Raw genomic sequence first — 24,533 nt, 5'->3', positions numbered from 1 at the left:
TAAGGCAGCATTGGGCTTACTGCATCTCTGTTCACAGAAATTTGCACCTTTAAGGAATCATGATATTTTTTCTAATAACAATTTCATAGTACAAATTTTTGAAAAGGAAAAGGAGTAGTCTGGGGTTTTCTTGATCAATACTTCTAGTGCCTTTTGCTTATTGAGAGCTATTTACTAAGATCCTAGATCATGACTTTTTAATTCATTTTCTCAGTGAAGTAGTCAAACCTGATGGTTCCATGCAGAAAATGTTTTCTGTGGTAACTTGACAGTGGAATGGAAGATTGAAGGAAATAACTACCCAAACACTGGTTACAGGACTTGATCAAATCCAGTCCCAAGTAAAACTACTGATGCCTCTTCAAAACTTTTCCTGTTAGTGTATATCCTTGCTTCTCACGGACAATGTGAGACCCATAGGGTTGAAAGCAGCATGTGAACCTTAGATGGAAATAGTAGAGACCTTAGGATTGTATTTTAACTGCTGAAGTAGTACTTTACCTGCAGGGATGAACCTCAGTTTTTGTGCACGTTGTTTCTAGACTTTCTTATTGAGATTGTTGCTTTGTGTTATTGCTTTAAAATGTTTTCATGTATTGGAAAAAAAGTCCAGAATATCAAATCAAAATGAGCAATATATTCTTAAGCTACCTGCAGTTAACTGTAAACACTCCCTACATACTTTACAAAAATAGTAACCCATTATTCTCTTGCCTGCTTAACAAGGATATTGATTTTCAACGGCACGCTCTGTGCACCATCCTGGAGCAGGAAGTGCTTGTTCAGGAGGATGTGGAGCTGATTGAACTCCTGGACCCCAGCATCCTGAGCTCAGTCCAGGCTCAGCAACACCGAAATGGCTACCTGCCAGCCTGGTGGCTGTCCGCAATTCCTAGCATTTGGTATGCTTCCTATAATTTGTTCTTCCTCTTTGTAACAGTATGCCTTTTTTTAATTACAAAAATTTATACATCAAGTGTTTATTAAAGTGTTTGAAAATGCAAATTATTTGTATGCACACAAAATTCATAAGCCATTTGTGATGGTTTCCTGTTGCTTTTCTTTGCCTAATGTGGCCGGTAACAAAATTAAACAAGGCCACCCACCTCCATGACGCTCAAGTTCCCAATAAGAATGTCTGACTGGTATTGGGGTACCACTCTAGAGTTTGCTCACACTGAGCTGTCTGGAATGGAGTTTCGGAAGTGATGACCACTCTGGAGCTGCTTAAAAATATCACCTGGAGTCCACGTCTCACTAGTTTTAAAGACCATAGTTAATTCTCTATATACCAGGATAGTACCATTCACCTTCTGAATTGGAGACAGAAAGCTACCATAAACTAAAAGACTCATTCTAAGTAATATAGTGTGGTTCTATGTTCATGTCTACTAAAGGAGAGGGGGTGGTGTGGAGCCAGAAGCATTTCCATATTCTGTTTATTTAAAAAAAAACAGGTTTAAATGTTCCACTCAAACACTGCCCCTTTTTGGCCACACTGAAATGGTTATTTGTACATTGTGTTTAATTGGATTGCTTTTATATTTATGTATTCGTGCTTTTGATTGTGTTCATTATGCTTAGTGTGTGTGTGTTTTGGTCTTTGCATATTCTACCTGTAAATCCATGGGTTGCTGCTGGGTATTGAAGTTTCCTATGGGCTGGTAGGTTAATTTGCTGGGTATTAAAGTTTCGTATGGGCTGGTAGGTTAATTTGCTGGATATTAAAGTTTCCTATGGGCTGGTAGGTTAATTTGCTGGATATTAAAGTTTCCTATGGGCTGGTAGGTTAATTTGCTGGGTATTAAAGTTTCCTATGGGCTGGTAGGTTAATTTGCTGGGTATTAAAGTTTCCTATGGGCTGGTAGGTTAATTTGCTGGGTATTAAAGTTTCCTATGGGCTGGTAGGTTAGTTTGCTGGGTATTAAAGTTTCCTATGGGCTGGTAGGTTAATTTGCCACTGTAAATTGTCCCAAGGGTGTAGGTGATTGGCAGAATTGATGGGAATACAGAGGGAATAAAATGGGATGAGTGTTGGGATTGATGCTTGATGCCAGTCTTACTCAGTGGGTTGAACATCTGTCTCCATATTGTAGGACCCCATAAAACAGAACACAAAAGTCTAGCTACAGTGTTTAGAAGCCTATTGAGAACATACTTGGAGTCCTGTGTATAATGTGGTCTTATTAAAAAGAGATTGGAGGAAGTTCAATATATTGATTCTTGGATGAAGAAGATATTTTATGAGCAATAATTAATCAAGCTGGCCCTGTATTCATTAGAGTGGATCTTACTGAAACAAAGTTCTGAGGAGGAGCAAGGGGTTGGAAGATGAGGAAATTCCAGATTTCGCCCTGTAGATGTGTCTTTAATCTGGAATGGGGGTTACTACTGCAGAATAAAAATTCTTCTATCTAAGGTGGAAATGAGGAGTAATTTCTTCTCTCAGTGGCTCTTGGAATGTCTCAAACTCTAAATTGAGCATGAGAAGCTGAGTTAATCAATATATTCAAGACTGATTCCTGTATTTTTGGGATTCAGCGCTTATTAGAACAGGCAATGAAATTAAGTTGAGGCTAAGGTTAGGTCACCCTTAATCCTACTAGAAAAAAATGCATTTTAAGTTATGTATGGTCTATTCCTACATAGAACTATAAAGGCCTTTTGACACATCTTGTGTGCTTATGAAATTGTTTTATTTAATTGTCTTTTTATGGTTTTAATATGAATTATAAATTTCTACTGCTTTACTCAACTTCATAATCCAGTGAAAATTATCTTCTGCAGCAGCACACAAAATGCTGGGAAGGAAATGGACAGGAGGAGTTTCCGGTTAGATCCCTGACAAGTCCCGATGAAGGGTTTTGACCTGAAATGGCTCTGTCCATTTCCCTCCATAGATGCAGCCTGACCCACTGAGATCCCAGTGTTTTGAGCTTTTCTCCAAGTTTACAGCATCTGCAGTCACTCTTGTGTCTTGAAATAATCTTCAGCATTACCTTCAGATTTGTTGAAATTTCTGCTATATCCTCTTTAATCTTTCCTGGCACATAATCTTCCATGTCCCACTAGAATTTAATTTTTCAGGCCTGTTATTGCCCTGATGATTGTACAATCATCAATGTTTCAACAATTTTTTGCTGCTTTCATATGGAGTGCTGGATAGATAAAGTTCAGATTTTCACTTGCTGTTTTGTATCTCTGTTCAGTTGTAATCCTTCTCTAACTGCAGTGCTGGGTGTTTCTTGGTTCTGAACTTCACATTTTAAACAGCTCATCTGATCAAGTCTGTTTACTGTTAAGGCTAAAATTATGTATCAGGTTCACATCTGAGTTACCTGATTTGAGTCAGAGGTACCGGGATTGATTAAAGTGCTCCAAGTATTGTTTCCTTGGAAGTTCATTCAACTCTCCTTAATTGATGTCATATTTTGAATGTTGAATGAGGTCTGGACTGTGATGTTTCTGGACATGTGGATGACTGTCCTTTTTGACCAAGAACTTGGGTGACCTTGAAAATCACACTTTTGATTCTGAGTAATTTTGTTTGTTCTAATTCTGCATCTGACGCATTTCAATTATTTTTCTAAATGAATGATGCTATTTCAAGCAACTGCTCATTGATACTTTCAAAATCTGCATGAACAGAACGATTAATGTAAAGACAGTAACACCAGGAGAAGCTGAAGCTCTGTAGTATTATAGTAAAAGTACAGATGATTTGTTATGGGAAAAAGTAGTGAATACTTGAGGGCATTTAATTTTGGTCTCTTAAAGTTTAAAAAAAACTTTCCAGATTACTAAGTTTGTGTTTCTTCTTTTATACTAGGGATCTTTCTATATTGGTTGCATTTGCTGGGGTCTTCATAATGACCTCAAATGTGAGTGACACTTTCCCTTGGGTCATGGTAGAAATGTTTGGGCTTGGTCTTTATATGGTTTCCAGAAGCCTTGGCTTATGGAAAAGGGCCAGGTTTCAGCAATCCATGAGAAAATGCAGTGTATGTCTTGAAAATCTGGTGGCAAATAGCCATGCTTTCTCCAGTCTTGTACGAAAAACCCTGCGGCAGATTCAGGAGATCGAGGTTATTTCAAGAGGATTCGTGCTGTGAGTCCCTTTTTATACATATTACAATGTTTGTACCTACTTGATCACATTTTAGCATATCTTGTTCTGTGTAAGTCTCTTCAGTCGCTTGAAACTAAATGGTATCATATTTTTAAGATCAAAACACTGTAATTTTAAGCATATGAGTAGTGTTATGAATGCAAGAAACATATGAGTAAAGTTATCACCATTAAAAGAATTTATAGCTAACTAATAAAGCTGTCTGAAAACTTGTCTGTTTAACTTTGTGCAGTCTGGGAAAGTGTCTTTTATCATCTTGCCAAAAGAAAGCAGAGATGCAATGGCAACTAATCAGTAACATAAAACAGCACACCTCTTGATTAACGCCTACTACGTATCATGGTTGGCTGCTTGCCAAATGCTGCTGTTGTATCCTGCAACTTTAGCCAATTCAATGTGGCTGTATGAGATAAATGCAGACAAAATCCCCAAACTTGTTAATGTGAAATGGTCTTGATAAAATCAAAAGAACAAAGACAATTAAAAAAGACTCCTTATTATTTTCATGTATATTCCCCTTTACATTTTGAATTGAATATACTTCATTCATATTCTAAATTTTCTAATCTTAACCATACAGTACAATCTGCATTGGGAATTCTATTGCTAATTACACCAGGCACAATTTATATGCTTTATATTAGAAGGGCCGCGTAGTGGCACAGCATTTAGTTTTCCCACCTCCCACCTCTCAGCTCCAGGGAACTGCGTTCAGTTCTGACCTTGGGTGCTATCGTTGTGGAGTTTGCACGTTCTCCCTGTGGGAGAGCAGAGTTGCCCTCTGGCTGCTTAAGTTTTTTTTTCTTACACCCTCACGTTACGGGTAGTTAGGTAGCTAATATAAAGTATTCCTTAGCGTAGGTTAATGATGAAAAGAATCAAAGGGGAGTTGGTGAGCATGTGTAAGAGAATAAATTCATGGTACAAGAAACTTACACTAATGGGATAGCTGAAGTGGGAACCAGGATAGGCAAATTGGGCCATACGCCCTTCTGTGTCACTGTAATAATGTATGCTATGCTGTTTTCCCTTTATTTTCACTTTTATTCAAATATCTTTGTTTCAGTTTCTCATTCTGACTAGTTTTATTAATTATTCTTTCAAAAGCAAGACATTTAGTGTTGATGAGTCTTATAAAGAGATCTGCACAGTAGCTAAAGTTGATGGTTTGTTTTCCAGGGTGACGGCTGCATGTCCTGCTCGTAAGCTGGGAAGCTCCTGGCAACAGGAAGGACAGCACCTAACTGGCTTGAGGAAAGCAGTGTACAGTGCAGTAAAATCCACCTACCGTGCTTCCCGAGCAGCCACCTGCTATCTGCTCAAGTGATATCCTTTTGTTGTGAATGATCTTACTAGCACCTTTTATTAATTCATTAGCAAATTTAGAACATTGCATAGCAATAGGCCTTTTCTGCTATTATGTCTAAACTCTCTCCACCGGCCATGGCTTCATGTCTTTATATGGCATACTGATGATCAGCAGCTAGGTATCAATCTTAGATTCAAAGTGATTGGCCCAACTAGCCTCAACCATGTTTTATGGAAAGGTGTTTTGCATTTCTACCAGCTTTTGCATCAAGTTCACAGTTCGAAGTTTTTTTTATATCAGAGTACATACATGTCACCACATACAACCCTGAGATTCTTTTTCTGTGGGCATACTTAGCGGATCTATAGAACAGTAACTATAAACAGGATCAACGGACAACAAATTGTGCAAATGCAAATATCAATAAATAGCAATAAATAACAAGCATGAAATAACAAGATAAAGAGCCCTTAAAGTGAGACCATCAGTTGTGGGAACACCCGAAGTAGAACGAGTGTAGTTATCCGCTTTTGTTCAAGAGCCTGGTGATGAGGGGTAGTAACTGTTCTTGAACCTGGTGGTGCGAGTCCTGAGGCATCTGTATCTTCTACCTGATTGCAGTAGTGAGAAAAGAGCATGGCCTGGGTGGGGAGGATCTTTGATGATGGATGCTGCTTTTCTATAGCAACATTTCATGTAGATGTGCTTGGTAGTTGGAAGGCTTTTACCTGTGATGTACTGGGCCAAATCCACTACCTTTTGTAGGATTTTCTGTTCAAAGGCATTGGTGTTTCCTTACAAGGCTGTAATGCAGCTGGTCAGCACATTTTCCACCACACATTTATAGAAGTTTGCCAAGGTTTTCGAAGACATGCTGAATTTCCACAGACTCCTGAAGGAGCAGAGGCACTGTTGTGCTTTCTTCACAAGTATATTTATATGATGGGTCCAGGACAGGTCCTCGGAGATAGTGACACTCAGGAATTTAAAGTTACTGACCCTCTCCACCTCTGAGACACAAATGATTACTGATTCATGGACCTCTGGTTTCCCTCTTCTGAAGTCTACAATCAGTTCCTTGGTCTTATTGACATTGAGTGAAAGTTTGTTGTTATCACACTACTCAGCCAAATTTTCAGCCTCCCTCCTGTATGCTGATTCATCATCCCCTTTGATGCAGTCCACAACAGTGGTGTCATCAGCAAATGTGTCGGAGCTGTACTTAGACACACAGTCATAGGTGTAAGGTGAGTGGAGCAAGGGGTTAAGTACACATCCCTGTGGGTGCTCTTGTACTGATGGAGATTGTAGAGGAACACACATCAAAGTTGCTGGTGAACGCAGCAGGCCAGGCAGCATCTCTAGGAAGAGGTACAGTCGACGTTTCGGGCCGAGACCCTTCGTCAGGACTAACTGAAAGAAGAGCTGGTAAGAGATTTGAAAGTGGGAGGGGGAGATCCGAAATGATAGGAGAAGACAGGAGGGGGAAGGATGGAGCCAAGAGCTGGACAGTTGATTGGCAAAAGGGATATGAGAGGATCATAGGACAGGAGGCCCAGGGAGAAAGAAAAGGGGGAGGGGGGAAGCCCAGGCGATGGGCAAGGGGTATAGTGAGAGGGACAGAGGGAGAAAAAGGAGAGAGAGAAAAAGAATGTGTGTATATAAATAACAGATGGGGTACGGGGGGTACTTCTCTAACTTCCACTAATGCCCCACCTCCCCCTCGTACCCCATCTGTTATTTATTTATTTATTTATATGCACACATTCTTTTTCCCTCTCCCCCTCCCCCTCCCCCTCGCCCATCCTCTGGGCTTCCCCTCTCCCCCTTTCCTTTCTCCCAAGGCCTCCTGTCCCATGATCCTCTCATATCCCTTTTGCCAATCACCTGTCCAGCTCTTGGCTCCATCCCTCCCCCTCCTGTCTTCTCCAATCTTTTCGGATCTCCCCCTCCCCCTCCCACTTTCAAATCTCTTATGAGCTCTTCCTTCAGTTAGTCCTGACGAAGGGTCTCGGCCTGAAATGTCGACTGTACCTCTTCCTGGAGTTGCTCCCTGGCCTGCTGTGTTCACCAGCAACTTTTATGTGTGTTGCCTGAAATTCCAGCATCTGCAGATTTTCTCGTGTTTGAGATTGTGGAGGAGATGTTCTTCATCAATCTGAATTGACTGGGGTCTACAAGTGAGGAAATACAGGATCAAATTGCACAAGGAGGTATTGAGGCCCACGTCTCGGAGTTTACTGATTAATTTTGAGAGGATGTTCTTAAATTCTGAGCTTTAATCTATAAAGAGCATCCAGATGTATGTATCTTTGCTGTCCAGATGTTACAGGGTTGTGTGAAGAACCTACGAGAAAGCATCTGCTGTAGACCCGTTGCTCGGTAGGAGAATTGGAGCGGATCCAAGTCACCACTCAGATGGGAGTTGATATGCTTTAACAGCAGCCTCTTAAAACTCTTCATCACTGTGGATGTAAGTCCCACTGGATGGTAGTCATTTAGACAGGTTACACACTCTTGTGCACAGATATGATTGAAGCCTGCTTCAAGCAGGTGGGTACTACACACTGCTGGAGTGCGAGGTTGAGGATATCCGTGAATAGCCAGTTAGTCAGCACAGGTCTTCAGTACTCGGCCAGGTACTCCGTCCAGACCGGATGCTTTCCTTGGATTCACTCTCTCGAAGGCAGCCCAGAAGTCATCTTCAGATACCGAGACGAAAGGATCATCGGGAGACATGGGGTTGTGCGATGGTTCCTCCCTGTCCTGGTGGTCAAAGCGAGTACAGTAGGCATTAAGCTCATCTGGAAGCAAAGCTTTGCTGTCCCCAGTGTTGCTGGATTTAACTTTGTAGGAGGTTATGGCATTCAAACCCTGCCATGGCTGTCAAGCATCCCTTGTTGATTCCAGTCTAGCCTGGAATCTCCACTTCACCTGAAAGATGGCTTTCCGGAGATCATACCTGCACTTTTTGTAGCATTATTGATCTCCAGACAAATATCTCTGATCTGGCTCTCAGCAGTTTCTGGATTTCATTGCTCATCCAGGACTTCTGATTGAGGAAAACAGAATGATTTTGTGTGGACACTTTCATCCACAGCTGTTTTAATAAAGTCTGTAACAACTCTGATGTATTCATTCTGATCCTCAGATGAGCTCTTGAACACGGCCCTGTGTACTGACTCAAGGCATCCTGTAACCATTCCTCAGCCTTCTGTCGTCATCTCTGGAGCCTTTCTCTTCAGGCTCTGTCTGAATGCAGGCAAATGATCCGACTGGCCAAAATGCGTCTCGGGAAGGAATGATAGGGCATTCCTTATCGTAGTGTAGCAGTGGTGTAGTGTGTCGAGCCCTCTGGTGCAACAGGTGATGTGCTGGTGATAACTGGGCAGGGTTTTCCTCAAACAGGCCTAGTTGAAGTTGCCGACTATAATATGAAATGCCGACTATAATTTGAAATGCATCAGGAAGAATGATTCTGTGCAGTTTTGTGAGTGCTTGCTTATAATCCACCACTGGTGATGTATAAACCGTGGTCAGGATCACGGATGAGAACTCCTGGGGCAAATAAGATGGTCTACATTTAATTGTTCATTGTTCTAAGTCAGGGGAACAGGAAGTTGACATTACCCCAACATACGTGCAACAATGAGAATTGACTAAAGAGCATACGCCACCACCTCTTAGCAGAATTCGAGATTCGATCCATTCTGAAGATCGTAAAACCTGCTCGTCGGATAGCTGTGTGTTCACTGTTAATCAAGTCCCAATGCAACAAACAATGGAGCCATGCCTCATCTGCCTCTAATACAGCAGCCTTGCCCTGAGATCATCAGTCTTGCTTTCCAGTGACTGTACATTGGCCAACAAGATGCTGGGTAGAGGAGGTCTCATCCCTCTACTCTTCAGCCTGGTTTGGATTCCGCCTCTGCTGCCGTTGACTCTAAGGCACCACGCCTGACTGCTTGGCTGTAGTTCATGACTTCTGCTCTGCATTTAACCATCGAATGTGAGATATGAAAATCATTGATGTAATTTCGTAGTCAGTTGAAGACATTTATGTGCTGTAAAAAATGGCACCCCCCCATCCTCTCTCCTCCACCATTCCCAACCCCTTTTCCCTCTCTCACCTTATCTCCTTACCCGCCCATCGCCTCCCTCTGGTGCTCCTCCCCCTTTTCTTTCTTCGATGGCCTTCTGTTCTCTCCTAGTAGATTTCCCCTTCTCCAGCCCTGTATCTCTGTCACCAATCAACTTCCAGCTCTTTACTTCACCTCCCCTCCCAATTTCACCTATCACCTTGTGTTTCTCACTCCCTTCCCCCACCACCTTTTAACTCAAACTCCTCATCTTTTTTTCTCCAGTCCTGCTGAAGAGTCTCAGCCTGAAACATTGACTGTACTCTTTTCCATTGATGCTGCCTGACCTGTTGAGTTCCTCCAGCATTTTGTGTGTATTACTCTAACTTTTCCTTAACTGTTTGTATCTGTTATTTAACACTGTAGCCTGTATTTGTTTATCCCAGTAAGATATAAATGGTTCAAACATTATTTTGATGACATTCCTCTGCTGTGATGCCTTAATTATGATTAAACCTATCCTCTGAACTCCGAGGCTGACAATGTGACTAACTATCTCTGTGCAATCCCATTAAGTGAACTTGGCATGGGATTGAATGAGGATGTTCTGTCTGAGGAGGAGGCTCAGGAACTTACTGATGGTTACAGTCTTGCGTCATTAAAGGTATGGTGTGATGCACAATAAGATAAACAAATGGTTCTACATGTAACACAGATTTTATCTATCTATATTCACTAATCCGGTTCCATTGATAATCTGGCACTGATTATGCTTGATGTGATCCTTCTATAATTTGGCATTTTCACTAATCCGGCACTCCTCAGGTCCCAGTGGTGCCAGATTAGTGAAGGTTGACCTGTATATAAAAATCTCATTAGCTATATTTTTAAAAGATGTAATCACAAGAATTAGGAAAGGAACACTATGCTATCAGGGTGTGTTGGGCGTTGAGGCTAGCATAGTACATATTTGCCTAAAGATGGTCTGAATTGCCTGCTTCTCTGTCTCGTTCATTTTCTGTCATATGTGTATGATAAAGTTTTGTCAACATTTCACATAATGTATTAAATGGGACAATATGATTATCATTATTTCAAACAGATTATGTGGAGAAATGTACTTTACCTTGCATCTTGAAAGCAGTGGATAGTTTTTGAACTGGTAATTTTCGGTTGCAGTAGGCTGCACAAACAACTGTGAGTGACTTCAGATAACGCTGGTTTCCATAAACCCCTGTATCAGTGCTTTGAGAGTGGTGGTGCACGACTGACTATGACTGAACCTGATGAAGGGTCTCGGCCGGAAGCATCGGCTGTTTACTCCTTTCCGTTGATGCTGCTTGGCTTGCTAAGTTCCTCCAACATTTTGTGTCTGTGACTATGTAGCTGCTGGACATGGATTTGTCACTGAGTATTTCTAATATCATCACTGGAAGTAGCCAAATCAAGGTCAAGCAATTACCCACCGGAAGAGAGGTTCAGGAGGCGAGACACAAGCCCTCCCTCTTCTTGCTGCCTTTATGGTTAAATTATAAAAGAGAAAAGTATAAAATAACATCTCACAATGCTTAACACAAAACGGGAAGCAGTTGTTTATTCACTAATTAACCCATTCCATGTGATAACATAATATGTGCAGCTGTTAATCTACAGGGATCTCTCATGGGGGAATTGACAATATTGTTTATCTTGCTATTGCTAATGAAATATCTTGAGTACATAATGATTCAGAGCTTGTTTTCGGTCAGAAACAGAGTGCAGAGAGGGAGAAAAAAACCTTCATTGGAGATTGATTATTCCCAATAGTGATAATTATGGGACCACAAGCATTTAAATTATTATGTTTATGGTGTTGCATAAATGTCCAGGGTACAATAACTTGAATATATAGACCCATAAATATCCACATTGATTTTGATTCATCTTTTACTACTTATTAAATTTGTTACCTTGTTTTAATGTTTCCTCTCTCCAGATACTGTTTCAGCTGTGGGTGGGCCAAAACTCAGAGTTCTTCAGACGTTTAGTTTTGCTATTGTCTCCTGTTAAAACTATGCACAAGGCTCGTGGATCTCCAGTGGATCTGGTTTATCAAATTGTAGCAGAATCAATCCACAGTCTTTCTCATGTTGTTACAACTTGCGTTGAAGAACTGAAGCGGAGCTATGAATTACATAGATACTTGCAGCACCAATCTAATTTCAAAACCCCGAAGAGGACTAACCATGGATCGAGTGAGCTGAAGAACATATTTACAGTGGTTCGTAGTCTGCAGCTCCACCTTAAGGTGCTACTAAATGAGTAAGTTCATGCATCTAACTGAAAAGATTTGTTCTTTAAATATTAATGGCAGTTTAAAGAAGTAGTATTTTGCATTCTATCATGATTCAACCTTAAATAATCATGATTTGGATCTTGTTTTATTTTTATACTAACTTAGAATTCAATCAAAAGAAAACTCATCCATTAAAATGTATTATAAAAGCATTGTTATAAGAGTTACATAGAGAGCTCTCACTGCAAATATTAATGTTCTGACCTGTTTCAGTGTGCTTCATTGATGCATGTTTGATACAGGGTTATTACTTTTGAAGATTATGTGGAAAATCTGTATGAATCCAGAGAGCAGCATGAAATAACTCCTGAAGTGTACCATGATCTGGATCAGAAACTTAAATTGATCAAGCCACATATGGAAGTGACAATGGACTGTTGGGACGAGGCAAGAAACCAGATGGATAAACTAGTACATACTTCTAAGGGACAGAAAAGTAAGAAAATGTTTTCTAAAAAAAATTGAAGAGTAATGCTGGCCAGTTATTTAAAAGAAAGCTGCTTTGACAATCCCAGATGTTCCTACCATATGGGACACTTCTGAAGAGTTGTTCGTACTTGGTCTAAAAGACACAAATTCTAATTTGGGCACAGGAAACTTCCAACAGCAGCATGATAATGCTTAGATACTCTGTTTTGATATTGCTGGATGAGCGATAAACATTGATATGGGCAGTGGGGATTATCCCAAGCTATTGAAATTAATAAGTTCTGCACCTTAAAAAAAAAGACAGCGTTCTTTGGTTTAACGTCTCAGTAATGCTGTAGTCTCTCAGTCATGCATTGGAGTATGTGTGTGCAGGGTAACTCGGGCAGAACTGCATTAGTGCTGCGCTAGTTAAATCCCTCTCCATTTAGATAAATTTCCACAGCCATCTTTCTTCGCTGTTTTTAAGTTGCCGACTGATTCCTCCTCTTTTTGCTCACTGTACATTGCTTTCAGTCTCTGTCTGAGATTGTACTTTTTTTTGATGGACACCTTATTGAAGGTTGTTGCAAATAAAACAATGTGAGGTTTTTTTATGTTTAAGAAAAACAGGAACAACTCATTTATTGCACTCCAAACACTGAACACAAAAAGCGCAGTAACAGAACTTCACGTAATACGTCATTTATTGAAGACGTCATGTAAATTATAGAATTTTGTGTCACAAAAGGCCATTTGATCCATATTTATGTCTGTTGAAGAACAATTGAACCTACTGTAGTGTAATATAATTGGTAGAAATGTACATAGTTCACAACCACTGACATTAAGTTGGGGTTCACTTTAAGAGGTTGGTCATTCATGATGACATATTACGTGCAGTTCTTTTACTGTGCTTTTTGTGTTTGGAGTGCAATCAATGAGCTGTTACTCTTTTTCTTAAACATAAAAAACCTCGCATCCTTATTGAACATGTTGACCAATGCATTCACTTTGAAACTGCTAGAGTTTTGGGAGCAAAATGTCATTGCTTGGTTTGTACAAGCTGAGACCCAATTTGCATTGCAAGAAATCTCCGCTGAAAACACCAAATATTTTTGTGTGGTAACATCGCTCAGCAACTCCACGGCTGTGAGAGTGGTGAGTCTACTAGAATAGCCGCCTGAACACAGTAAATACTGATCGCTGAGAACTCCCCTTTTACAGACTTTGGGACTGTCTGACTGTGCCAAACAGTTGCTCTCCTTGCCAGGCCTTGGCAATGCTAAGCTGTTGGAGCTAATGGACCACATGCTGTCTCTCCTGGGAAATCACTGTCCTTGTTTTATTTTTAAAGAACATTTCATGCAGCAAATGCCAGATCAAATTTGCGTAGCCTTCACAAGAACATCCAAGAAGGTAGCTTGCTAAAATGGCTGATGGTCTAGACTCAGCCGGGCAGCGGTGCGTTACACAAAAGTTACTGGTGAGCGCAGCAGGCCAGGCAGCAACTCTAGGAATAGGTGCAGTTCACATTTCGGGCCGAGACCCTTCATTAGGACTAACTGAAGGAAGAGCTAGTAAGAGATTTGAAAGTGGGAGGAGGAGGGGGAGATCCAAAATGATAGGAGGAGGGGGAGGGATGGAGCCATGAGCTGGACAGGTGATTGGCAAAGGGGATATAAGAGGATCATGGGACAGGAGGCCTAGGGAGAAAGAAAAGAGGGAGGGAGGAAGCCCAGAGGATGGGCAAGGGGTATAGTGAGAGAGACAGAGGGAGAAAAAGGAGAGAGAGAAAAAGAATGTGTGTATATAAATAACAGATGGGGTACAAGGGGGAGGTGGAGCATTAGCGGAAGTTTGAGAAGTCAATGTTCATGCCATCAGGTTGGAGGCTACCCAGACGGAATATAAGGTGTTGTTCCTCCAACCTGAGTGTGGCTTCATCTTTACAGTAGAGGAGGCTGTGGATAGACATATCAGAATGGGAATTTCCTCGTGTCAGCGGTGCATTATTCCTCCTCGTTTCCCTGTCTCATTAAGCCCAGTCAGCAAGGCCCCCAACGTTTTCATGCAAAACAGACTACTAACTAATGCTCCAAAGCAGACGTGTGTTTTTACCATGCTCGCTTTGGTATGATCGTTAGGAAGTGCCAACCACCTTCCAGCTTCAACAGTGCCAGCATATCAGGCCATCAGAGGTCTGTGAACGCCATAGGTTCCAGCTGCCCAGGATGTCTACTGTTCATTACAGACCCCCTTTCAGGGAAACGCTTCCTATGTGACGCGGGTGCTCATGTGAGAGCATTGCCTATTGATGAGAATGCAAAGGGTGACAAAACCTTGCTTCAGGCTGCCAACAACAGCAGGACCCAGACTTACAGGTCACAATGGGTGAACTCTGTGTCAGTGGGCGACGTTACACATGGGGCTTTGCCCTGGCAAAAGTGGCTAGACTTCTGATCAGTGCAGATTTCCTGTGTGCCCAAGGACTGTTAGTCGATCTTAAGAACTGCTGGCTTGTGGATGTCAAGGACTTTGGGTTGTTACCCTGCTTCCCCCCAGTAACTTCCCCACAACGACTCGGTCAACTGCATGCACCACTGCATGTGAGTTTCCATGACTGCTGGTTGAAGTCCCAAACCTCACTGATCCAACATTCTCCACTACAGTTGCAAAACATGGGGTCGAGCACCACATTTCCACAACTGGCCTGCCAGTCCATGCCTGAATGTGTAGACTGGACCCGGTAAAGCTGGCACCCGTGAAGGCCGAGTTTGCTAACATGGAAAGACTTGGCATTGTACGCCAGTTGAATAGCTCCTAGGCTTCACACCTCCATATAGTCTCCAAGTCCAGTGGTGATTGCGGTACATGTGGGGGTTATGGACACCTTAATGAGGTTACCACCCCGAATCTTTACCTAGTCCTGCACATCCAAGACTTTTCAACACATTTAGCCGGAAAGTTAATTTTTTCCAAAGTCAGTTTAGTTGGGGGCTACCAACAGGTGTCTATATGCTTGGAGGATATTCCTAAAACGGCTGTGGTAACCCCATTTGGCCTCTTTGAGTGTCTGCACATGCCGTTTGGGCTGAAAAATGCAGCACAGACTTCCCAATGGCTGAAGGACTCTGTATTAAAAGACTTGGATTTTCTTTTTGTTTACCTGGATGACATACTTGTCACCAGTGCATTCAAATCTGAACATGTATTTCATCTCCAAATACTCTTCGAGTGCTTAAACCAACACCGGTTGATTATTAACCCTGCTAAATGCCAATTTGAGTTGTCAACTATTGACTTTCTTGGCTATCGCATCTGCGCAAAAGGTCCAAAAGCTCTCCCATCAAATGTAGTTGCTGTTATGAATTTCCCACCACCCTACTACAACTGGAGTTTTTAGGCGTGGTGAATTTCTGTCACCACTTCATTCCGCGAGCTGGTAAACTTATGCCCGCCCCCCGTCTGGTGCTCTTAAAGACAAAACCCCTAATCAAGTGCTTGACTGGTCAGTGGACATGACCAGGGCATTGATGATACTAAACAAGCTCTTTCCAATGCGACCCTACTGGCACAACTGCTCCCCAACGCACCATTACTACTGACACTTCAGACTATACTGTGGATTCTGTTGGTCAGAGGCGTGTGGCAGCCATTCACCACCTTCAGCTGGCAGCTCTGTCCCCCAGAAGGAAGTACAGCATGTTTGACTGTGAGTTTCTCAGTCTCTACCTGGCTGTCTTCCATTTTCACTTTCTTCTGGAGGGTGGCCACTTCACAGCATTCGTTGACCACAAACCCCTTGTACACACGATGGCCGAAATATCAAACCCTTGGTCATCATGGCAGTAACTCCATCTGGTCTACATATCGGAGTTCATAATTGATGTACAATATATAGGGGGAAAAGTAATGGCATAGCTGATTGCCTTTCACAGACAGCCATTGAGCTGTACACATTGACTATACCGGCAAGGCAGCCGACTGAGCTACTGACCCAGAGGTCCAGGGTTATTGAACAGCAGTCATGGGCCTGCAGCTGGCTGATATTAAGTATGGAGAAGCTGGAGTTTCTCTCCTGTACAATGTCTCAACCAGTTGCCCTGATGCACATCAACATCCCCTTAGGCACCCTTACGATGGCCTGTTCTGCATTTTGAAATGGAGAAAAAAGACCTTTATTATAGATAAGAGGGGTAAACCTGAATGTGTTTCAGTTGATCACCTTAAACCGACCGACGGAGATTTGGAGGATCCTGCTACCATGCTCCTGCTGTCACGACATGGCCTCGTGACCATGAGTGTCTGGATGAGCCAGAGGCACCTGCTGTTGCTCCACCCATGGAACACAGGACCCGAGCTAGGCGGTTTGTTCGTCTCCGCACAGGCGCACAATGTTGGGTTTAGTAAATTGTGGGGGACGGGGGTGCCTGTGTAGGGTAATGTAATGGGTGGAAATGTACATAATTCACAACCATTGACATTGAGTTGGGGGTTTCACTTTAAGAGGCTGTTGGACATGATGACGTGAAGTTCTGTTACCGTGCTTTTGTGTTCTGTGCTTAGAGTATAATAAATGACTCGTCATTTTATTTGCAAAAACCCACACTACGGCTTAGGACCTTGTGTTATGGCACGGCAGGTGCTCACCCAGATATGTTTCAATATGGAGGGTTTCTGCTTCAGTAATACTCACAGACACTTCATTTACCTACTGCTCTTTATATTAAAGCGATTTCCTCACCCCCTCTAATCGTTTGCATTACTTGAATGTGGTCTATAGTTATTTAAATCTCTAGTAGAGCTATTTCCCTTAGCAGGGACATGAAAAAGTTATACACATAAATTAACTCTCCCCTCCACCCTGCTCTTCTAACCAGACTCTCCTCATTCCGAGCAAACTGTGTGTAAATCTCTCCAGGCCCTCACACCTTGTCTGTAAAGTGACCAGAATGGTACGTACGTAGTACTAAAGCTGTGGCCTTATCAGCTTTATTATGCACTTTTATGTCCTGTTCCTATTTTAATAAAGGCATATAAGCCATATGGCTTAACCACCTTATCAACCACATTGTTACTTAATCGGTAGATGCGCATTCCAAAATCGTTGTATTCTTGTAGCAACATGAATCTTGCAAATTTTACATCAGATTTCTTTGATGCAAGTGTCTGCGTGTGCTGAAGAACAGAGGAAGTTAGTGTTCAGGAATAGGAACTTGCAGTTCCTTTCAAGGTAGAAAATATTAGAGTAATTCATGTAATGAATTTGCCTGTTGAAGAGGTGTGAATGTCAAACATTGTGTGAAATTGTACATAATGCTTTGAAAATCAATTTAAAATTACAGTGCTGGATATGTGTGACTGCAGCATGTGCCACCTGCCAGCTTCTCTGTTAACAAAAGAGCTAATGTCGTGCCTTGTCAGCTACAGAAACATATTTCCACCCAGTCAAGTGTGGCTCCAATTTATTTCTTACGATTGAAAAGCATTTTGGTTGTGAAGTTGGTAACTAATTTATAACAAATATAGGTAACTGAAAATTGATACAACCTTGCATGTTGAATTTCACCAAGATCTCTTCCTTCCAACTGTAAAAATGGCGTTTATTTGAGACTAGCTTACAAGATCAGAAACCAAGATTTTCTTTTAAAGGCAAAGCACTTGTTCAGAAATATCATGTTAAAATTATTCTGTCCTACTGTAGTGATGTTTCCTCTGTAATCAGTCAAGTACAGTTGGCCTGGTATCGGGGTGGTGTTCACAGATGCAGTCACAATAAAGTGACAGGTATGGTGTGCATAGTTTTCTACCCATTATCGCCTGTGAAGAGAATTTTTGGAGTCATTCCAATTGTCATTTACAAAGGTGTGGCCCAGTTTGAGAAACCTAGTATATTAAACCTTTCCTTCCCTTCACTGTCACAAAGAGTGGAAAGAGTGAACTCAGAACAGGACAGCACTGGACAAGCTAGTCCGCCCATCTTAATGGGATTCTATACTAAATATCCTCTTCCTGTTTATTGTCCATACCCCTCCATTCCCTTCAGGTTCAAGTGTCTATCTAAAAGCCTCTTAAACTCATTCTACATTCTTCTATTATTACCTGTGGTAACCCATTCTAGGCACCTGCATTCTGAAGAATGTGTCCCTCACATCACCTTTAAACTTCCTCTATCTAACTTTAAAGATATGCTCTCTGGTATCAGACATTTATATTTTGGAAAAAAAACATTATGACTTTCTATCCTATCTATGCCTCTCATAATTTAAAAAACCTCTATCAAGTCTTCCCTCAGGCTCTGATGTTCTCGGAAGAACAACCTAAGTTTTTCCTTACAACCTCAATGCTTCAATAAATCACCATATTATCTTTGACTCTACATTCTACCTAACAGTCAATTTCTAGTAAGACATTTTAACTCAAAACTTAACTGATGAAACTTTACAAGACAATAAGGTCTTGAAGCTGTCCACAAACTAAACTTTATTAGTTTGTGCTGGTGATAGCTGCACTTTAAGGTGACTAGAACTGTGTGCTGCTTAACCTAATACCTTTAGATCAGTATTAAAACGGTCACAATTCTGCAGTGCCTCACTTCATCCAGTGTCTTTTTACTGGTTTCCTTTTTGAAAGGAAAGTAGACAAAATGAAAGAATAACTAATTAAAAGATCTTATAGAATCATGTGACCTCAGAATTATTACAGCACAGTGGGGATTTGGTCCATTTGAGCCTACACTGCTTCTTTGTCAATGCAGTTTTCAATTGTTTCCTGTCCTGCTATTTATTTCTAACTTGGATCTCTATTCAGTTCCCTTCCTCTCAGGCAGCAAATCCAAAATCCTCACTACTCACTGTGTTTTCGCCACTATTTGAGTTTTTGCCACTATGCAAAGAGTTTGGTTAATCGCCTTAAACCACTTAGTTCTTGACCTTTCTGTCAATGGAAAATGTTCCTTATTATTCACTTTATTGAGATGCTTGCTAATTTAGCACATTTCTATCAAATCACCCTCAACCTTCTGATGAAAGGTTGTCAGTCAGAACAGTCCTGAGATCACTTGCTGCCTTGGTCTGGAGTGCATGACGAGTTAGTAAAAGGCAGCTAGAAGATTGGGGATAGAATGAAGGTCTGCTGTCTTATTGTCAGTGCCAAGCAGATGCCTGGTTATCAGTGATAAATCTGTCAGATAGCCCAGTTAGGGTGGGCCTGAACTCAGCAGAAGATTGGTCTAATAAACTTATCTCTCAATAGGTGCTGCTTGACCTTTAGGGTATTTTCAATATTTTCTGTAATTCATTCTTTCACTTCTGGTACCATTCTTCTCGGGCCTTTGCACTTTTCCTGAAGGGAAATGGTTAACCAAAATGGCGACCAATCTAGTGTTTCCTTGGTCCTGTAATCAATTACTCTGTTTTTAAACCCAAGATGCCATATGCCTTTTGTCTTTCCCTAGTTCTCTCAACTTGTCCCGTGTTCCTTCTTCCTCTATCGAATTGTACTCTAGGCTACACTACCTTTCTTTGTATTTTCTACCGAAGCATGTCACCATTTGTCACATTTACAAGGTTTTTGCCATCTGTATTTTGAAATGGTGCCTTGTATACAGAGGTAAGTCATTAGTGGAAACAAGAAAACAAGTCATCTTAGTCTCACCCGAGCATCCATTCCTCCAACCTGAAAAACAACCATTCACCAGAGTTCCTGTTGTCCTGGCCCTAAACCAGCTTCATGTGCATGCTGTCTTTCACTCTATGGATTTCAAAAGGATCCACTGTGTTGATCTTAATCCATAGTTAATCTGTGTGTAATTGCTTTTATCTCTATTTATCCAGTTTAGCATTTTCCATGCCACTGAGATTAACCTGCAATGCATGAATTTAACTTTTACATACAGTTTTGAACAGAATAGTAAATCTTAAAGTCTCTTTTGCTCTGATATCATCCTATGTTTGATGAAGATTGGAAGATTTTGGCCAGCTGTCAGCAAATTAAGACGCATTCTTTATGAATCTGGTTATGTCATTGTTTTCCTTTTTAATTCTCAACTTTTATGAAATATATATGAAATAACATTTAATAACTTGAATATATTTCATATATTTGTATTCTCATCTATAAACTCTTAGTTTCTCTGTTATGCTGTATTAGTCTGATCCCATCTGATACAGTGATGCCTCTCTTATTCAATCTTATGAGTACATTTTTTCTCTGCGGTATATTCTTGCACCATATTTGTTGAAAGCCCTCCCCATAGCACTGTTGTACTATACTCCTGTGCAGAGATTGGTTTGATGTGTAACCCATCTGTCTTGTGCAGATCCGACATTTCTCAAATACAGCACCCTTTCCATGACAAATTCATGCCCCCCCACCCCACTCACAATTCAGTATTTAATCGGAGATTGCCACCTTGGATATCATGCTTTTTAATCATTTTCCTAGTATTCTAGGAATTCCTAGGATTTCCAAGGTAAATCCTGATATTTGTCTTTCTTTGAACGTTACTACTTAAATATTTTTCTGGAAAAAAAACCTAGTGCTCTGTCAAGAGCTTCTCCTACTTCCCTAGACCTTTGTTGTCTTTTTTTAATCATGATCAGGCCAGAGCTTTAAATTCATTTATCTGTACTGGAAAAAGAGCCTGCCATAGTTACTGAGTGACCTCCATTTGTTCAATGTGGCAGTTTCCAGCTGGGGCCAAGTCGGAGAGATGGGTTCTGCTGGATACACATTGAATGACATTTAATTATCTTAACTTCTGGAATTCTAGAGTTCCAAAATAAGCATGGAACACTTGGAAGCAAAATGAACTATTTTTGAGAAAGTGTTTTATAATGACTCTTAAGAAGTACAATGCAGTTTGATTTTCTCTTGAATAGAAACAATCTGTTTTACCACTCCACAGCAAATGCATGTCAGAGGGCTGTTTTAAAAAAAACTTCTGGCAAGCAGCCGTCCCACTTGGGTAATGGTGTGAATAGTTCTTCTTTGATTCTTTCCTCCACAGGGTTCCATAGCAAAAAAGAGAATAGTTTTTAATTAATTGATGGGTTAGGGAAATATGCCCTATTGATAGATTTTAAAAATGTATTCTTGGCACGACCAGCATCCAGTGTTTATCCTTTGATATCTAGAGCAGATGGTGGTGACCTTTTCTTCTTGGATTGTTTCATTCAGCTGTGTGGCTTGCTAAGATGCCAGAGTCCAACTAAGGATCAGCCACTTAAAATAAGCTAATTGCTCTGTAAGACTCTTAAGGCTCTCTGCCACTGCCAATATCTCAGTGGGTCTTAAATGATTTTGAGTGTTCCACCTCTACTCGTCCACTTGGAACTCCGTTCCATGAGTAATACTTCCTGATATTAATCCTAAAATTTCCTTCATATTATTCATATTTTCTTAACACTATAAAAGGTTCCATTCTGTGCCAGCTCTGAGCATTTCTTTTAAGTTCCATTCCTTCACTTATTTCCCTAAACCTACTTTTCTCATTTACCCATCATCTGCCCCAATTCTCCTGCTACTCACCTATACTATGGATAACTTTTAAAGTCATCAGTTAGCCCACTTTGGGATTAAAGTTTAATTTTACTTGTCGCATGTACATTGAAATCTCGTGAAATGCATTGCTTTGCTGCTAGGATCAACACAATATGAAAATGTGCTGGGGCAGCCTGCAAATATTGCCATGCTTTCTGGCACCAGCTTAGCATGCCCACAACTTACTAACCCTAATCTATACATATTTGAAATGTGGGAGGAAACCCACACAGTTACCAGAAAAACATACCAACTCCTCACAGCTGGTGACAGGAACTGAACCGCAATCTCTAATAGCTGTTGCTATAATATTGTTACACTAACTGCTACGCTACTGTGCCGCCCTACATGATGTGAGAAAGACCAGTGAAACGCTGTGCTGTACAGGGAAAACATGCAAACTCCACACAAATAGTACCTGAGTATGGATTGAACCCAGGTCACTAGAAATGTGAGACAGACTTAGCAAACGCCCACCCTTCTACAAATGTTAGCCTATGATTTAATGTTTTGTTTTGGATACTTCTGGGATTTACTAACTAACCAATTTGCAAAGTTTTTTTGAAATAAATCTTGGATACAGCTCTTGGAAATAACAGTAATTATTTTGAGGGATTTGCATGTTCCTATTGACAAGAGGTCTCAGTATTGGAGAGATGAAAGACTTGCTTTAAAGTTCAATTTGGTCATGCAGCACTAAGAGGAAGGGTAGACTGTCTTTCAGTCATTTTTAAATGATGCCCCAGCACTAGTCCTAGAAGGTAATACCATGAGCAATAACATGTTTGAGGATAAAGGGGAAGCCTTTTAGGACCGAGATAAGGAAAAACTTCTTCACACAGAGAGTGGTGAATCTGTGGAATTCTCTGCCACAGGAAACAGTTGAGGCCAGTTCATTGGCTATATTTAAGAGGGAGTTAGATATAGCCCTTGTGGCTTAAGGGATCAGGGGGTATGGAGGGAAGGCAGGTACAGGGTTCTGAGTTGGATGATCAGCCATGATCGTACTGAATGGCGGTGCAGGCTCGAAGGGCTGAATGGCCTACTCCTGCACCTATTTTCTATGTTCTCATAGTACATAGGAAGTATGAGGAGAAGCTATTTGGCCTATCAATGTTATTATGGTTCATTATTCAAACTCAGCACCCTGCTCTAGTTCTCTCTCCATATTTCTTGTTTCCTCTAGCCTATGAATAATGTCTAAATCCTTACTGAATATATCTGATGTTTTGGCTCCAACTGCCTTCTGTGGTAATGAATTCTACAGGTTTACCATAGTCTGTGTGAAGAAATTTCTCCTTATCTCAGTCTCAAGTAGCTCATCCTGTGACCCCCCTCCCCCACCCCCCGGTCCTCGTATCCTCCATTCTCATCATTCCTGCATATAGTTTTTCTAGTCTTGTTGGAATTTGATGGCTTTCAATGAAATCCCCTCTCATTTTTCTAAATTCTAATGAATGTGAGCCAAATTGATGCGCCTCCTCTGCTGTAATGTCTATCCACGGCCTCCTCTACTGTAAAGATGAAGCCACACTCAGGTTGGAGGAACAACACCTTATATTCTGTCTGGGTAGCCTCCAACCTGATGGCATGAACATTGACTTCTCAAACTTCCGCTAATGCCCCAGCTCCCCCTCGTACCCCATCCGTTATTTATTTATATACACATACTCGTTTTCTCTCTCTCCTTTTTCTCCCTCTGTCCCTCTCACTATACCCCTTGCCCATCCTCTGGGTTTTCCCCCCCTCCCCCTTTTCTTTCTCCCTAGGCCTCCCATCCCATGATCCTCTCATATCCCCTTTGCCAATCACTTGTCCAGCTCTTGGCTCCATCCCTCCCCCTCTTGTCTTCTCCTATCATTTTGGATCTCCCCCTCCCCCTCCCACTTTCAAATCTCTTACTAACTCTTCCTTCAGTTAGTCCTGACGAAGGGTCTCGGCCTGAAACGTCGGCTGTACCTCTTCCTAGAGATACTGCCTGGCCTGCTGCGTTCACCAGCAACCTTGATGTGTGTTGCTTGAAATTTCAGCATCTGCAGGATTCCTCGTGTTTGCAAATTGATGCAATCTCACTTCTTTCATATATCTTGCGTCTTGGCAGTCAGTCTAGTAGACTTCTACTGAACTCCTCCAAAGTAAGAAAGTTCTTCCTCAGATACAGAGCCCAAACCTGCACAATACTTTTGTCTCTCTGGAACTATACAGTTGTACTGGGGCCTGTTCCTATACCAGAATCCTCTCACTATGAAATTCAGCCTACCATTTGGCATTTTATTCCCCTGTTGCACCTGGAGCAACGGGAATAGGTGGTGGGATGGAAATATGTCCCAATCAAAGACCATAAGACCGTAAGACATAGGAGTAGAATTAGGCCATTTGGCCCATCGAGTCTTCTCCCCCATTTAATCATGGCTGATCCTTTTTTTTCCCCCTCCTCAGCCCCACTCCCTGGTCTTCTCCCAGTAACCTTGAGCCTATGAAGCTCTGCTTTAAATACACCCAATGACCTGGCCTCCACAGCTCCTTATGGTAATGAATTCCACAAATTCGCCACCCTCTGGTTAAAGAAATTTCCCCACATATCTGTTTTAAATAGATGCCCCTCTATCCTGAGGCTATGCCCTTATGTCCTAGACTCTCCCAGCATGGGAAACATCCTTTCCACATCTACTCTGTTTAGGCCTTTTAACATTAAAAGGTTTTCAATGGAATCCCCCCTCATCCTTTTAA

General features: G+C 41.4%; 1 protein-coding gene across 2 annotated transcripts in view; it reads left to right on the top strand.

Moving 5' to 3' along the window:
* vezt (vezatin, adherens junctions transmembrane protein) overlaps positions 1–24,533 on the top strand; it is a 119,279-nt gene that overhangs the window by 67,931 nt on the left and 26,815 nt on the right. For both annotated transcript variants that reach the window (XM_063072260.1, XM_063072259.1), the window contains exons 4-9: positions 727–902; positions 3,830–4,108; positions 5,309–5,455; positions 10,034–10,181; positions 11,493–11,818; positions 12,095–12,288. In XM_063072260.1, coding sequence (XP_062928330.1) covers positions 727–902; positions 3,830–4,108; positions 5,309–5,455; positions 10,034–10,181; positions 11,493–11,818; positions 12,095–12,288 — 1,270 coding nt within the window. The remainder of the gene's footprint in view (positions 1–726; positions 903–3,829; positions 4,109–5,308; positions 5,456–10,033; positions 10,182–11,492; positions 11,819–12,094; positions 12,289–24,533) is intronic.

Source organism: Mobula hypostoma, chromosome 20, assembly GCF_963921235.1.
Source record: "Mobula hypostoma chromosome 20, sMobHyp1.1, whole genome shotgun sequence".
Taxonomy (NCBI): Eukaryota; Metazoa; Chordata; class Chondrichthyes; order Myliobatiformes; family Myliobatidae; genus Mobula; species Mobula hypostoma.
This window is presented reverse-complemented; position numbering and strand designations above follow the sequence as displayed.